Raw genomic sequence first — 17,099 nt, forward strand, 5'->3', positions numbered from 1 at the left:
TAAACGGCGTTTCCGTGCGCTGCTCTGGTTCGCCGGAAGCGGCTTAGTTATGCTGGCCATATGACCCGGAAGCTGTATGCCAGCTCCCTCGGCCAATAAAGCGAGATGAGCTCCCCATCCCCAGAGCTGGCCATGACTGAACCTAATGGTCAGGGGTCCCTTTACATGCACAACATGTCCTCAACCAGAGGCCTCTGACCTTTTAAGAAATAATGCACTCTGGGAATTTGTGTTTCATGTGAATGCTGTGAACTGTGAAAGATCCTCTGACTCTTTATAGGGTCAGCAAACTTTTTCAGCAGGGGGCAAGTCCAGTGTCCCTCAGACCTTGTGGGGGGCTGGACTATATTTTGTTTGGGGGGGGAATGATGCAAGAGCACCATGAGCCCCGGTGGCTGCTTATCTGTGTCTTGCGAGCGGCAGGGGCTGGCAGTGGCGACCAGACAATGTGCGGCGCACAAAAGGACTCTGGAGATGGGCTGCTTAAAATGGCAGCCACTCAAGCGCTGCTGCTGCTGGCATCAACAAAGCCCAGCCCCCTTCCTCCTCTAGGCAGGGCGGGGAGAAGCCAGGAGGAGGGAGGGAGGAGGCACCGGCACCGTGTGAGGGAGAGGGAAAGAACGCATGCACACTGGTGATCCACGCGGCGATTCCCGGACCATCCATCGGCCAGATCCAGAAGGCAATTGGGCCTGATCTGGCCCACAGGCCTTAGTTTGCCTCCCCATGCTTTATAGAGCTACACAGGCCAGGGATCTGTGGGGTGAGGTTTCTAAACCAGACAGGCCATAAGCAAGGTAGGGAACCCATAGTTCTACAGATGATGTGGACTACCATAATCCCAAGCCCTTGGCCATGCTGGCTGGGACCGATGTGAGTTAGCGTCCCATAACATATGGAGGACCACAGCCTATGGGCCAACCTTGTAAATGAGATCCACTTTTCAAATTGAGCATCTTTTAAGAAAATTTACCTCAGGCAGTACATCAAAAGGCTCCACCTCCACATCTGTTGAGTTTGTTTTATCCGAAGGGGAAGGTTTTCCATCTTCAGCTCCTTTGTCTTTGTCTTTTCCCGATCCTTTGGAGCCTTTGGAGTCTTTGTCCTTGGGAGGCAGCTTTATTTCCTTGATCATCTTTGAAAACTTTGATTCGTGGGCTCCCCCAGAGAGGATCTCCACTGCGAGCTCGATCAAGAGACGTCCCCTGAAAGAGACACCTTCGCCGTAACCTTCATTGAGCTCTTGGTGGTCGTCCATCAGGCTGTGGTTCCTGGGGGAACCGTAAAGATTGATCCAAGCAGGCCCAAAGGTAGGCAAGAACCCTGAAGAAGACATATATGCAACAAACGTCAAAGGAATGTCAAAGGAACGTCAAAGGCAGGGATCTGTATACCAGCTGCTCAAAGAGGCAAATTCCTGCACTTACTCACTATTAAAATTACACATGGAGATCTAACTCTTCTTCAATAGTTGGCGTCAAATGCGCCCCAATAGTGTCAAAAAGAATAATAAAACATTTATGCAAGGTTTTTTGTTTTGTTTTTTAAAACTCAATATTCCAGAGATTCCTCAAACAAAATGTGATTTGGTATTATTATTATTATTTATTAGAGTTTAAAAAGAGAAATGAAAAACTTTTTTTATTTGGTTCAAACTAAAACATTAATCCAGAGGCAAAAAAGAGAAAGAGAAGAGGGGAGAGAGGGAGGAAGAGATAAAGAAAAAGAAATAGAAAAGTAATTAAAAGAAAGAAACAGAGAGAGAAAGTTAAGAAGCTGTACGTAAACATTATTCACTTCATCCACACCAGTGTAACACCCAATAAAGCCACTTTCTATAAACGATTTATCTTCACCCCTCAAATCCAAATGCCATTATTTCACAAAATGTGATTTGTATTGCCACGTGCTGTTACAAGCCCTCCATCCTAACTTTGGTGAAAACAGGATGTGTTTATTCTGCAAACCACCTCCCGAAACAATGACATGATATAAATAAGAGTTGGCCTTCAGAAGCTGGCTCTTTCTGAAAGGCTTTACTGCCGTTCCAAAGATGCTCAGACTTGGGTTCTGCTCAGCCTAAAGGGTAAGAGAGAGAGAGAGGACCAGAAATGCCTCTATAACACAGACATTTTAAACAGTCCAGAGTTGCCTTTTTAAAACCAATCCATGCATAGTTCTTCACCTTTATCTCCATCCTGTTCATTCGAGATCTTCTTCAAGTCTATGAAGTGAGTGGCTAAGGCTACGTCATTCATGCTCCCTTCGTCCCACACCTGGATTTTGACCCTTCGGCAGAGAGGGGGGAACATCTCCTTGAAGACGACCTGCTCGTGCCACACGGGATCGGCGCAATTCTTCTGCACCGTAGTTCGACCCTAAAATGAAAAGTTGTAGGTTAGTTGCGGGATCGACAGGGTTAATGCACACAAAATCACCTTCAGACATTACTGTGGGGAAGCACTATTCTTCTGTTCCTGTGCATGTTAGTGCTAAGGATTGCAGAATTGGAGCGATTCTCACATGCTGGTAGTGTCTGCTTGCATAGCTATTATTACGCAATCACCTTACCCCCAAATGCGCCCCCTCGACCACTTCAGTCAGTGGAACTGGCACTGCTGCAAGTGCCACATGACACCCATTTTGCATTTGTGAGAGCTCTGTCTTGTGATGTGGCAGCGCCTGTACAGTACTCTGCAATGGCCTGCCTGTTGACATTAAAGGTAAAGGTACCCCTGACCATTGAGGGACGAGGGTGGCGCTGGGGGTTAAACCACAGAGACTAGGGCTTGCCGATCAGAAGTCTATATACAGATAACACTCAGACTCCCAGAGGCTGGAGTGGAAGAAGCGATGAGCAAAATCCGCCCTCTCCTTTCTGAAACATTGTCAGCAGATTCTTGCAATGGGAGGGGTGAAACATCCTCAGCTGGAGCGGTACCTATTTATCTACTTGCACTTGACATGCTTTCAAACTGCTAGGTGGGCAGGAGCTGGGACCGGACAAGGGGAGCTCGATAATAATGTCGCGGGGATTCAAACCGCCCACTTTCTGATCGGCAAACCCTAGGCTCTGTGGTTCAGACCACAGCGCCACCCACGTCCCTCTGTGGACATTAGGCAAGCACTTTTGTTGCTACTCTATTCAGCACCCGCTAAAAGCATGGGCTGCCTGCTTGAAGCAATGAAGAGGGGACAACCAAGCATTTGTCTTGACAGAATGCATGTTTCTTGTGCAAGCTGTGAAGAACGGGAGGGCAGCGGTGGAGGGGTTTTTTGCCATGGGTGAAGAGCCTGTTGCAAAAGAGAAGGTGGGTAAAGAACCAGCTGGGTGGAAATGGCACAGAAGCAGAGGCTGGCCAAGCATTTTTCAAAGAAACCTTCAGAGCAGTTTGACAGTGGAACAGATTGTCTAGGGGAATGATGAGCTCTCCTTCGCTGGAGGTGTTTTAAGCAGAGGATGGGCAGCCATCTGTCAGGGTTGCTGTAGTTGCAAGATTCCTGGACGAGATGACCTTCAAGATCCCTTCCAACTCTGACATTCCATGTTCCCATTATTAAATTACTTGATGGGTGCATAACTCCTGGCCTGGGGTGTCTCCAGATTGTCAGTATTCTGCATGATGGATTCAAGGCCATACTGAGTCCTAAGGTTTGCCTATGTAAGGGGATCAAAATGCTCTGACACCTTAGCACAACAAATCCACCTTTGGTCTTCAGTGCACAATGCTAGCAAAATACATTTTGGTGTCATAAAACTGATTGCCAGCTAAGTGTACTGATGTCATACCAATGTCATATACTGTTCCATGCAAACACAATAAAAACAAAAGGGATTAAATATTGCAAGGAATCCCAATCCAATCTGGATTATGTTCCAGCCCTCTTTGTTACAAACTCTGATTGGTTGGTGTTGGTGTTGACCTTTAAAGTCCTAAACGGCTTTAAGGAACATCTCCATGCCCATCGTTCAGCTTGGACACTGAGTTCTGAGGGACTTCTGGTGGTTCCCTCACTGTGAGAAGTGAAGATACAGGGAACCAGGCAGGGAAGTTACAGGGAAAACCCCCCTCTCCCTACCCATCAGATGTCAAACAGATAAACAACGACATAACTTTTAGAAGACATCTGAAAGCAATCTTGTATTGGGAGGTTCTTGATGTTTGATGTTTTTCGTGTTTTTATTACGTTGGAAGCTGCCCAGAGTTGAAAGCTGACTAAGTTGCCTGACTAGGGCAACCTAGTCAGATGGGCGGGTTATAAGTATATGATGATGATGATGATGATGATGATGATGATGTTTTATACCACTTTAATGGTATCTGCCAAAGAATCTGCCAAAGAATCCTGACAGCTGTTGCCTAGTGACAAGGCAACTAATCAACCAACCAACACGAAAAGGTTGCATTTGTGATCACGTTGACCCACTTACCATTAGACCTGCAAATGTGACCACCACAAATGGATCCACAAGGTCCTTGCTGTCGCCCATGAAGGCTTTTGTTACATTGGCCATGATGCTTGAGTTCATTTTGGGAAGCCCTTCAGCTTTGTAAATTCTCACGTAAAATCTGGCCCAGGGCCTTTCTGATGGAAATCCTTTGGGAATCAAGAGGTTCCTGCAGAAAATGAAAAAAGACCAGTTCTCTGAAGAAAGCTAAGTGATTTTATTTTTTTAAAAAAAGAAATGTTTGCTCAGACTTAGGAACAAAGTAGACAAGATACTGTTCATGCAATAAGTAATTATGTAGATTTATTAATTTAAAAAAGCAAGTATAGAAGGGGCTGATCCAGATCAGGACTCTGGGAGTGGAGAAGGAAGGCTTTGCCATCCCCATCCCCATTGTAGTCCTGATCCTAATGAGGTGCATGCCTGCTAATTACCTTTTAAAAGTCACTTATGCAATTGCCAATTTCATTTCAATTTCATTCATACACTTCCATCCTGCAAAAACACCCAAGGTGGTTTACATTTAAAAACCACAGTTGCCAGGGTCACCCAGGGAGAAAGAATGACCGTAGCCAGTTCATGTTTGGCATATAAATAACTCCCCCGCGGCAGGAAGGGTTTGCCTCTTTTGCCCAGGACTAAGTAAGATACCAGTCGAGAGAAGCCATTCCGCAGGCTTTTACATTGCAACTGCCATCTATATATGTCAGAGTCAGAACGCCGGCAAGATCGTAATTAAGTTGTGGCCGTACTTCTCTATCTGCTCTTCTGCATCACTTGCTTTCTGAGTGGCTTGCAGCGTGTCTCCTTTCCCTGCGACGCTGATGTCGCACTTCAGATATCCTTTGGTTCCTGTCCTTATGTCCGCAGGGTCTGTGAGGACAGCCCACTTGTCACAAAACTGATGACCTGGAAATGAAACATACAAGCATGAATGGTCCACAGGAGAGCTTCTGAAATCATTGTCTCTTGGGGAAGGGGTAGGGGGAGACATGTGCATTAGCCGCCAGCAAATCACCAGCAATAACTATTCTTTCCGCTCCGTGAACAAAATTGGCAACACTCTGGAAAGTAAATGTATTTCATTTACCGTATTTTTCTCTCTATAGGACGCACTTTTCCCCTCCTAAAAAGCAAGGGAAAATGTGTGTGCGTCCTATGGAGCGAATGCAGGGGGAGGCAGACGGGAAAAGCCCCCAAGAGCCGCACACAAGCTCCGCGCGGCTCTTGCGGGCTTTTCCCCAGGAGGGAGAAGGGACTGACTGGCCACGTCAGTCCCTTCTCCCTCCTCGTAGAAAAGCCCGCAGGAGCCGCGCAGCCTTTAAAGAGCGTGCCGCTCTTGGGGGCTTTTCCCCAAGGAGGGAGAAGGGACTGACTGGCCGAGTCAGTCCCTTCTCCCTCCTGTGGGCTTTTGTGGGAGATGGGGGAATTCCCCCACCTCCCGCAAAAGCAGGGAGAAGGTCTGGGAGAAGCACACAGGCTGCGTGCAGCCTGTCCACTGCTCCCAGAGCTGGGGAGGGGGAAATCATATCTTTTCCCCTGATTTCCCTCTCTGAAAACTAGGTGCGCCCTATGGTCAGGTGTGCCCTATAGAGCGAAAAATACGGTATTCAAAATGTTCTTAACCTGCCTGTCGAGGTTCTGTTTTGCTTTTGGGTTTTTTCAAACAAAACCCTTCCATTGTGACTTCTTAGCAGCACATCAAATGAGCAAATGAAGAATAAACCCTTATCGAGACCCATCAGGTACTGGTGAAGCACAAGTTTTTGGAAAGGCCATAGCTTAGTGGTAGAGAATCTGCTTTGCATGCAGAAGGTTCAAACGCCATCTTCTTCAGAAGCTGTGGTGCCCTCCATGGTGGAGTGTCAGGGATTGGCTGGGTGAGGAACAGTGGTGGGAGCCCCCCGCCCAAGAGCCCCCCCCCAAGGAGGGCACAGAAGACGATGACTTAGATCAGGGGTCCCCAAGCTAAGGCCCACGGGCCAGATAAGGCCCGAGGGACTCATTTGTCCAGCCTGCGGCGACCCCCACTGCCCACTGGCACTGCCTGCTCTTACCGGCCCACTTCCAGGTTGGAGGAGCACTGGAAATAGCTTGTGCACATGTGCAAGCGTTATCTGGGCATGCTCAAGCGTTATTTCCGGTGCATATCCGGGTCGGAGGAGGCCCGTGCACATGCACACAAGCTATTTCCGGTGCTCCTCCGACCCGGAAGTGCGCCGGAAATAGTGTGTGCGCACGCATATGGGCACGCGCTCCCCTTCCCTCTGGCCTGCTGCGTGTTTGGCGCTGGAGACACCGGCCCGAGGCGTGGTAAGTTTGCTGACCCCTGATTTAGATCCTGGCCCCTGGTGGTGGAACACTGAAGAGCAGTCTAGGGAAAGCACGAGCTGGGAGGTGCTAGAAGCAGGGGGTTTGAGTGGTCAAGAGGGGTCAAGAGAAGGAGGGTTAGAGGCTGAGAGTCACAGTGTGAGCGCAGACTCAGAAGAAGAAGAAGAAGAAGAAGAAGAAGAAGAAGAAGAAGAAGAAGAAGAAGAGTAGTAGTTTGGATTTGATATTCCGCCTTTCACTCCCTTTAAGGAGTCTCAAAGCGGCTAACATTCTCCTTTCCCTTCCTCCCCCACAACAAACACTCTGTGAGGTGAGTGGGGCTGAGAGACTTCAGAGAAGTGTGACTGGCCCAAGGTCACCCAGCAGCTGCATGTGGAGGAGCGGAGACACGAACCCGGTTCCCCAGATTACGAGACTACCACTCTTAACCACTACACCACACTGGCTCTCCGAAAGAGAGGAGTCAGAGGTTAGTCCTGATACACAGCAGCAGAACAGTCCCAGTCCTGGTGCCTCCCCTCCCCCTCTGACTCCCCAATCGAGGTGAGTCCTGGGCATTGCGGAGCAATGGGCCAAACAGGCCCAGAGGACTCCCACCCACCCTTCAACACAGCCTTCATCTGCTTGGGAGGAATCCAGAGTCAAAGGCTGACAGAGGGAGAAGTGGTCATTTTCAGCAACGTCACAGCTGGATTAAGAGGAACCAGAGGACTCTGCTGTGTTGTTATTTTCCATTAATGAAAAGCACATTCCATGCCTCCCATCCTTTCCTGCCCTGTGGATGAACTGGGCTCGTTTGACAGCCCCTTGACATGGAGATAGGCATATCAACAACAAGAAGAGACCAGTAATGGTCAGCAAAGAGGGGCAGATGTACGCTGCATGCCTATTGGCTATGTAGTTGCTGTCACTTACCAGGAGGAAGGTGGTGGGGGCATTGTCCCTGTGCAGGTGCGCCAGCATAAGCATTTTGCTGGCTCAACCTGCACAGCACCAATATCCTTGCTGTAAGTGGCAGTGACTCCACTGCTGGGAGGTCAGGTGTGCGGTGGCTCCCCCTTCCTGCCAACCACTAATGAAAGAGACACCTATTGGCTAGGCTCCTTCAACAGGTATGTGTCCATGAATCATCCAAAGACTGATACAGTGGTACCTCAGGTTACAGACGCTTCAGGTTACAGACTCCGCTAACCCAGAAATAGTACCTCGGGTTAAGAACGTTGCTTCAGGATGAGAACAGAAATTGCACAGCAGTGGCACAGCGGCAGCAGCAGGAGGCCCCATTAGCTAAAGTGGTACCTCAGGTTAAGAACAGTTTCAGGTTAAGAGCGGACCTCTGGAACGAAATAAGTTCTTAACCTGAGGTACCACTGTACACTGAATTATTTGGAATTTCTAACACTGGAGAGCCCCACAGCAAAGATTTTACATAGTCTAAATAAATTTAAAAATTAAAAAAAAATGTCCAGTAGCGCCTTAGAGACCAACTAAGTTTGTTCTGGGTATTTTTTAATTGATTTTGACTGCGTCAGACCAACACGGCTACCTACCTGAATCTTACATAGTCTGTTTGCCATGAGCAACCTGTAGTCCAATTTTTGTTTTGTCCCCCCCTCCATGGCAAACCATATGCTCAGAGATTCTGTGAATCAGTCTTGAGCTACAACTGTAAACAAGATCACTGATTAGCAAAAGAAAGGCCAGATTGAAACTGCGTATCTTACCTGGCTCATTGTAAACGGTCCCCAGATCTACTTTAAAGGAGCCGATCAATATGCTCCCTATCAGCTTGTTATGCATAACCTGTTGGAGGAAGATGCATGAAAGATTATATGCTTGGTACATGAAGCATTTACAGAACAGAGATAAAATACTATTCATGTTGATAATGGAAGGAGCCTAGCATTTTTAATACTAGGCAGTGAAAACCTTGTATGTTGTAACTAATTCCTGGCTCTGGTTCTTTGTCATACTCTAGCACAGAGTTTCTCAAACTTGGGTGTCCAGCTGTTTTTGGACTACAATTCCCATCATCCCTGACCACTGGTCCTGCTAGCTAGGGATGATGGGAGTTGTAGTCCAACAACAGCTGGAGAGCCAGGTTTGGGAAACCCTGCTCTAGCACAACCAAGAAAGGGTGCAATTCAACCCACCTCACCCTGTCCCGCTTCCCACATTGAACGTAAGAATGGCACAATGGGGGGGCCACTAGGGGGCGCATTGGAAGATGGCCGACAATACCATCTCTGCGACCCATACGGGGTAATTAAGAGGCTGTTATGGGAGTAGGCAGCCTCCCTTGTTGCCCCAAGGAAATGGGGAACACTGCCCTTGCCTGCTGTGCCCATAAATCACCCCCTAATTCGAAAGAAGGGGGTGAGGGCCCTAGGCAGAATGCCCCCGTGTGGACCTCGGCTCTCCTGGACGCTGTCTCTGATTGCGCACTAGCTGCAGCAATTCGGAATAATTAATTACAAAAGAAGCAAATGCACATATTTCAAGTGAAGAAGGGGAATGAAGTCTGCTAATTTAAGTGACCTCTGCGAAAGAAGATGATGGGGTTGGAGAAACAGGAATATTTTACGATGAAGATACACCAAAGGCTGGGTACGTTGGGACTGAATGGGGGGGGGAACCTTTTTTACTTTCCTTCTATGTGATTTACAATAACCCCTCCTCATTAGAATCGTCGGTTGAATGAAGCAGGATGATTAAGGTCTGTGTGGAGATAAACTTTAACCAAAAGTATGCTTTATGGAGATCGAGAAGCAATAAGAGCTTTAGGGAATGGCACAGCAATTAATTCGGAGTCGCCATCTTGGGTCAGTGCATCTTGCTATTAACCAGGGACAGCTGTGGGCAGAATTCCTGCATCGCAGGGGGTGGGATAGATGACCCTCAGAGTCCCTTCCAACTCTGCTAATCAATCTAATGGCCAATCTAGAACAGAGTCCTTTTCTTACAGTGGGAAACCCGCAAGAAGGACCTGAGCAGAAGAGTATTCTCCCTTCTTGCGACTGGTATTCAGAAGCATTGCTAATCCTGACCAATGCAAATAGATTTTTTTTTAAAAAAACAACAATCACAAATTTGATTTGAAGATGAATAAAGTTTTCTGCCAAGCATTCTGCAATTGGTTCCCACGGAGTGCCTATTTGTCAAATTCTTTCCATTTTATTCCACTGACACATTTGATTTGCAAAGCAATACAGCACGGTAACTAAAATGAATATTTGATTATCACCACAGTGAGCGTTATTATCCAGGCAGCAAGTTAATGTGTCCTCTCAGTGCCCCACTCCCTTGCAGCAATCAAGAATCAGATCCTCAACCAAGACAAATCCCCGAGTCTCAGCAAAGGAGACATGGTTTTTACATTAGCTGAGAATCTGACATACTTCCTTATAGTCTGAGTTCTGCTGAATTTTACAGCCTGGCCTTAAGTGCTGTGTTAAGGGTGCCATGCAAAATGCAGGAACCAGGAAGCAGAAAAGAGACTTAATAGATGATTGCAATTATTGTTTACCTCCAAGATGAAAAGGCAATATTAAAAATGCATGAGCAAAACAATCCGTATAAAAATGGTCAAAACAGTTTTCTGTTTGTCCAACTACAAGTCTCCCCTCTCTTTTATATAATTGAGAAATCTGATCTCATCACTTCTTTGGTCATCGTTCTCCACACTTCCTGGTTCAGAAAAACTACCGTATTTTTCGCTCTATAACACGCACCCGACCATAACAAGCACATAGTTTTTAGAGGAGGAAAATCTGCAGGCATGCCACCCGTAGGCATTCCCTCCACAACACGCACAGACATTCCCCCTTACTTTTTAGGAGGAAAAAAGTGAGTGTTATGGTGCAAAAAATACGGTAATTAGTTTCTGGCCAACTAAAGTTGTATATACTCACCGAGATCTTGATAATTTTGTCAAAGAGATGTACTTGGGGTCCAATAAAGTCAAACACAAAATACTGTGGGAAGAAAAAAAGCACAGAATTTCAAGTTAATATATATTACATCTCTCTCACACACACAGAATTCTCAGTCACTCTCAAATTATGGTCCTTGGGATTCTTTATGGAAGACCATAAAGCAGGGGGCAGAGTTGGCTTTGACTTTATTTATTCATTTACGGACACAAAACCAAGCCAGTTCTTGGCACATTAGGGTGGCCAAGGTGGTGCCCTCTACATGTTTTTGAACTTCAGCTTCCATCAGCCCCATCCAACATGGCTGGTGCTCAGGGATGATGGCAACTGGGAGTTCAACCGCATCCAGAAGGCACTGCAATGACTAACCCCCAGAGTACTGTGTGATAGAGAAAAGTGCATACTTCATTGTAAAACGGTGAATTGGTTCCTTCTTTGACGGTTGTCTGCTTCTTTTCATCGCCAATTTCAATAATCACCACGGGATCTATGTTCTCACCAACGAGTTGGCGGGCTTCAATGATGGTTATGGCAATCTGTGAGGATGAAATGAAGCATATGCTAGTAGCTTCCTACTGAGGGAGGCTTCAATAGTTTGTTATAGGAATGGACAACCTCCCCGCCCCAATTTACCTGATAATTCTGTGATTTCACCTCGCCTTCATGGACCTTTGACTCCACCTTCGCTCTGTTTCCATTTCAGAACACAAGGACATGCGTCAGTCTTTAAGATGTTGCGCCTTTTCCATCTTTTAACAACTAGAATGTGATTCAGCTTAGCACCTATACCGCTATGAGTTATAGTTAAAGGCAGGGATAGAGAAGGATTTAATCTGGAAATCCCCTCTATACAAGATTGGATCCAAAAGCTGACTGAATATGCCAAATTAGATGGTCTATCAGAAAAAATAAAGAATAAATCAAAACAGGAATTTGTTTCAAAATGGGAAAGAATATTTGAAAAATAAATATAGTAGTTTAAATTCTGTTGCCGCATTCTAGAAACTTCAGTAATAGTTGCAAGGTACATATAAGAAATTAGATATATTAAGAAAAAGTTTAATTATGATAAAAGTGTGTATTGGCAATAAGTAATATGAAATGGAAATATGGAATAGACGGGAGGTTGGGTCTTTAGTGTTAAGACCAATATATGTTTTATTGTTTGTTAAGAAAATTATGTGTCTATGGTTATTCTCTATGGTTATTCCTGCATGTAATTTGGTATTTGTGTTTTTTCTTTTTTCTTGCTATATCAATTTAAAAAAATTAAAAAAATTTAAAAGAGAGAGAGAGAAGGATTTCATCTGGTTTGCATTTTTAAGCTAAATTGCATCTCCCAGCTTAATATACAGATTGGGACACCGTTATCAATTAGATTTTGCATTTATATGAATTCCGTGGTACAGAGCTCAACTAAAAGAAATGCACCAAAATGCCTAGATTGGGGTTTCCCAATCTTGGGTCTACAGCTCTTATTAAACTACAACTCTCATCATCCATAGCTAGCAGGGCCAGCGGCCAAGAATGGTGGGAATTGTAGTCCAAAAACAACTGGAGACCCAAACCCTGGCCTAGGTAGATCATTGGTGACCCCTACAAACTAGTGTGAAAATTGAGGTCATGACGTTAGAAAAACAGAAATGCAACATTTCGTAAGTGACCCTCAGAACCAGCTACTGATGGCAGGCCACAGCTCACCTACTTGCTCAGAACAGTCAGCAAGCTTGACAGACAACCCAGAATCTTGGACAGAAACCAAGGATTGTCAGCTGGCCTGGTCTACCCTATCTTTCTTAAGAAGCTTCCTTGCTGCTCCAGCTGATCTCCCTACAGTTGCTGTAAAACTCTATGGTTGGTGGTGTGCTGAATCTTGGCTGACAGGGATTATTACCATATGTGGAATATCACCTACATGAAAGGGATGGAGAGAGAATTGATTGAGTTTGCATTTAAAGACAAATCTATCTAGTTTTCTAAAAACATGTTGCAAAACAAAACACAGCCATTCCTTGAAATCTGAATTTTGCAATGCAGTTCTCCTGCCAAGTCATGTGTACAAAAATGCATATACTTGGGTAAAATGTGCATAGAAACAAGTGATATTAGGGAGAATTGCTTTGCAACAATGTGCACAATAGGGGGCATTGCATTAAAAAATGCGTGTGTTAGGAGAAATTTGCAGTAAGATTCTGGTGAGTTTTCACAAGGAGTTTTAAAAAACAAAGAAATCACAAACTGATATGGAAATGTGGAGTACTGAATTTGAGACTGGAAGAAAAATGAGGAACAGAAAAAGAAATGGACAGATTCAACCACTCCTCTTTGGGATTTTGGGGTTAGCTCAACAAAAAAAGGAAATATTAGGCATGTACAGGGGCCTGTTTGCTTGCTACCCAGATGGTTTTATTTCTTCACTTTATATCACTGTCAGAGAAACATCGCTCCATTTACTCTGCAGCTTTAGCTATAAAATAGATTTTGAAGGCTGGTCCAATTTCCACTGGAGTCAGCATCTGCCCTTATTCTGACAACAACGAAGTCTACATCCAAGACCATTGATCTCTTTGTTTCTATGAAACGCTGTGACAATTACTGTCCATTCTGCACGCCATGTTTGTTGACAGGGCCTATTCCTGGTTCTCCTCCCATCATTCTCTCCTACCCCAAACTTCCATCTAGTGACAGTTCTGTCTCGTGGCGACAACATTTTGCTGACAAGGACATCCCGTTGGACTGTGGATAAGCACAATGACCAAGAGATAAGCTATTTGAGCACACTGGTGTTCTGTCATTGACCATGTCAACAGCAGCAGTGCCTTCCTCAAGGGCAGAGGGACTGGGCGGCCATTTTGTGACCCTGCAGCACAATACCTCTTCTGGGGAGGCCCTGAGGCACCAAAGCTACTGGTGGAGGCTGAGTCGTCATACATATTTTCGCCCTCTTCCCCATCTTGACCTGTAAGGAACTCCTGTTGAAGGCTGTCGGTGTCATCAGGCTCACCTGGGAAAGAAAGAAAGAAAGAAAGAAAGAAAGAAAGAAAGAAAGAAAGAAAGAAAGAAAGAGTTATTCACCTGTAAATATAGACTCTGGGGCGGTACCTAACAAAACAGTTCTGCTAGTCCAAGGAGTTTTAGCTGTGCTGCTATGGACTTTCCCACTGCATACCCCATAAATCTGTAAATGGGTTGGGGAAAACCCAGGAACAGATTTAGAGGGTGTGTGGGATGTGCGTAGAAAGAAGAGGGTGAGCAGCTAAAACTTCTTGCGCTAGTACAACTGTTTCATTGGATAAAGACTTAGAGATGATGATGATGATGATGATGATGATGATGATGATGATGATAATAATAATAATAATAATAATAATAATAATAATAATAATAATTTATTTATACCCCGCCCATCTGGCTGAATTTCCCCAGCCACCCTGGGCGACTCCCAATCAAGTGTTTAAAAAAAAACAGCATTAAATATTAAAAAACTTCCCTAAACAGGGCTGCCTTCAGATGTCTTTTAAAGATAAGATAGCTGCTTATTTCCTTGACATCTGATGGGAGGGCGTTCCACAGGGCAGGCACCACTAATAAGAAGGCCCTCTGTCTGGTTCCCTGTAACTTGGCTTCTCACATGAGGGAACCACCAGAAGGCTTTTGGCGCTGGACCTCAGTGTCCAGGCTGAACGATGGGGGTGGAGACGCTCCTTCAGGTATACAGAACCGAGGCCATTTCAATTTAGTCGCTTGCCAGTAGGGATACACAGCCCCTGCTTGTTCCTGTTCAGATCCCACATTCCTCAGCCAGCCCTTGTGCACCATCACATATCTGTCAACTGCCCTGGAAAAACCCGGACATTCTGTCCCCCACCCCCCATGAGAGCATGGTGACCATTTTGGGTGGCCTTGCTCTCATGCAATTTCAGGTCAAGATCTTGCCCAAAAAAAACATTTTTTGAGGGGGTCCACAATCTTGTGTGGCACACCAAAACACATATTTTTGGGTACCATGCCCGAAAAACTGCCTTGTCCAGGTCTGCAATCTCGCACAGGTCATGTGTCTGTCTTGCATGGGATTTCAGACCCGGAAGATGGTGTCCTGGATTTGGGCCTCGCTGTGTTGGAGGGTATGCCATCAATAACAGACCTATGACCTGAAGCTCTGAACATCCAATAGATGCTAGATGTTTTATGAACTTCAGATCCATCCAGACAGCAGTGGCCAATGTGGTGAAACAGGTGGCATCCTGAAACAGGTGTCACGGCTGCTTACCAGGATGGGTAGAATGGTGGCAAGGTTGGCACTCCACAGGGACACCAGCAGAGCCAATTAAGACTTTGTACCGGTGTATTTGTTGGCAAGGTGATGTTTCTGCCACCTTGCCAACAAAGGTCCGTATAGTTAAAGCTATGGTTTTCCCAGAGCTGGACCATAAAGAAGGCTGATTGCCAAAGAATTGATTGCCAACAAAGTCCGTATAGTTAAAGCTATGGTTTTCCCAGTAGCGATGTATGGAAGTGAGAGCTGGACCATAAAGAAGGCTGATCGCCAAAGAATTGATGCCTTTGAATTATGGTGCTTTAGGAGTCCTATGGACTGCAAGGATATCAAACCTATCCATTCCTAAGGAAATCAGCCCTGAGTGCTCACTGGAAGGACAGATTGTGAAGCTGAGGCTCCAATACTTTGGCCACCTCATGAGAAGAGAAGACTCCCTGGAAAAGACCCTGATGTTGGGAAAGATGGAGGGCACAAGGAGAAGGGGATGACAGAGGACGAGATGGTTGGACAGTGTTCTCGAAGCTACCAGCATGAGTTTGACCAAACTGCAGGAGACAGTGGAAGCCTAGCGTGCTCCGGTCCATGGGATCACGAAGAGTCGGACAGGACTAAACAACTAAACAACAACAACAACAACTGGTGTATTTGCGTAGTCTTGACCTCATGCCATGATCCCCCAGGTTGCAGATGTGGAGAAACGGAGGCTGAGAGGGCACAGCTTGCCTAATGAGTTCACAATTGGGGTGTGACTCTGCAGCAGTCCTGATGTGCAGCTCAGTCCCTTAGCAACTACTCTGCATCAGCTCTCATGGCATTTCAGCACGGGGAACGACACCGGCCCCTTGTGCCCTGCAAGGATCCTCCAGACCAGTGGCGTAGCGTGGGGGTGCAGGGGGGGCCGGCCGCACCGGGCGCAACATCTGGGGGGGCACGCTCGCACTCGCAGCTCTCTGCCCCCTGCTAAAATCCACAGGTTAGGGGGCACAAATTACTTGCCTTGCCCCGGGTGCTGACAACCCATGCTACGCCACTGCTCCAGTCCCTTAGCAACTACTCTGCATCAGCTCTCATGGCATTTCAGCACGGGGAACGACACCGTCCCCTTGTGCCCTGCAAGGATCCTCCAGACACGTCCCGCTGAAAGCACCCTAAGTAGGCAGGGTTCATGTTTCACTAAAGCAAACATCACATTTTATCACTCACTTTATCACTTGTCCCTGAGGCTCAGCTGAAATAACTGCCCTGTGACATCATCTCACACTTGTCCTCCATTCCAACCAGCTCTATTATTGACCTAGTAGGTCTTACCCACTGCTCCTTTGTTTGTTATCGTTAATCCCTTCTCTCCTTTCTTCTTCTTCTTCAGCTTTATTCCAGCAAACAACCCTTTCCTGCAAAACCAAAAAAAATAAAATAAAATTTAAAAAAGAGCAGTCACAGAAACAGGTGGGGGCTGCAACAAAACGTTGGAGTGTGGAGTGGTCCCAGCCAGCCAGCCTCTTTCAAGATACTCCATTGTTTTTCAGTTCCCAGCTCATGAGCTTTGCAATGAGTCTGCGACAGAACCACCAACTGAGGTCTCAGAATGTTTGCTTTCCTTCAACCACCTCTGGTCCAGTTAACATCTTGAGTGTTTACATTCCCACTATGTGCTCTGACATGAGTAACTAGACCAGGCTATCAGGAAGGTCTCAGACTGTGAACACCTATTCCTGGTGGGAGATATCAATGCCAGAGGTGGAGATGACCATCACGCATGGGACAACTGCATAGGCCACTTTGGTATTGGCAGTATGAACGAGAATGAACAAAGGATGCTCGGACTGTCCTCATATCACAACATCACGAACATGTTGTTCTCTACCAAGGCAAAACACTGAGTGTCTTGGAGGCATCCAAGGTTAGGTCACTGGCACCAGCTGGACTTCAGTGTCACCAGGCAATCGCCACTGAACTGTGTTGGTGTCATACGGAGCTACCATAGTGCTGACTTCAACATGGACCACTCCCTGGTGATGAGCAAGGCCCATCTCCAGCCAAAGAGGACCATAGCACAAAGCAGGAAGTGCAGCTTCTCTTAGAGTCCACCCACCCCAGAGTCTTGTTG

The 17,099-nt window shown here is 46.2% G+C and overlaps 1 protein-coding gene across 2 annotated transcripts in view; it reads right to left on the reverse strand.

The window, feature by feature from the left end:
• Positions 1-17,099, reverse strand: part of FER1L6 (fer-1 like family member 6) — a 120,438-nt gene that overhangs the window by 77,156 nt on the left and 26,183 nt on the right. For both annotated transcript variants that reach the window (XM_083516484.1, XM_083516483.1), the window contains exons 2-11: positions 16,301-16,383; positions 13,588-13,717; positions 11,347-11,401; positions 11,118-11,249; positions 10,693-10,755; positions 8,506-8,584; positions 5,203-5,359; positions 4,433-4,619; positions 2,186-2,378; positions 974-1,323 (exon numbers count right to left, since the gene is read on the reverse strand). In XM_083516484.1, coding sequence (XP_083372610.1) covers positions 974-1,323; positions 2,186-2,378; positions 4,433-4,619; positions 5,203-5,359; positions 8,506-8,584; positions 10,693-10,755; positions 11,118-11,249; positions 11,347-11,401; positions 13,588-13,717; positions 16,301-16,383 — 1,429 coding nt within the window. The remainder of the gene's footprint in view (positions 1-973; positions 1,324-2,185; positions 2,379-4,432; positions 4,620-5,202; positions 5,360-8,505; positions 8,585-10,692; positions 10,756-11,117; positions 11,250-11,346; positions 11,402-13,587; positions 13,718-16,300; positions 16,384-17,099) is intronic.

This window comes from Podarcis liolepis, assembly GCF_965112155.1.
Source record: "Podarcis liolepis genome assembly, chromosome: 8".
In the NCBI taxonomy this organism is placed as follows: Eukaryota; Metazoa; Chordata; class Lepidosauria; order Squamata; family Lacertidae; genus Podarcis; species Podarcis liolepis.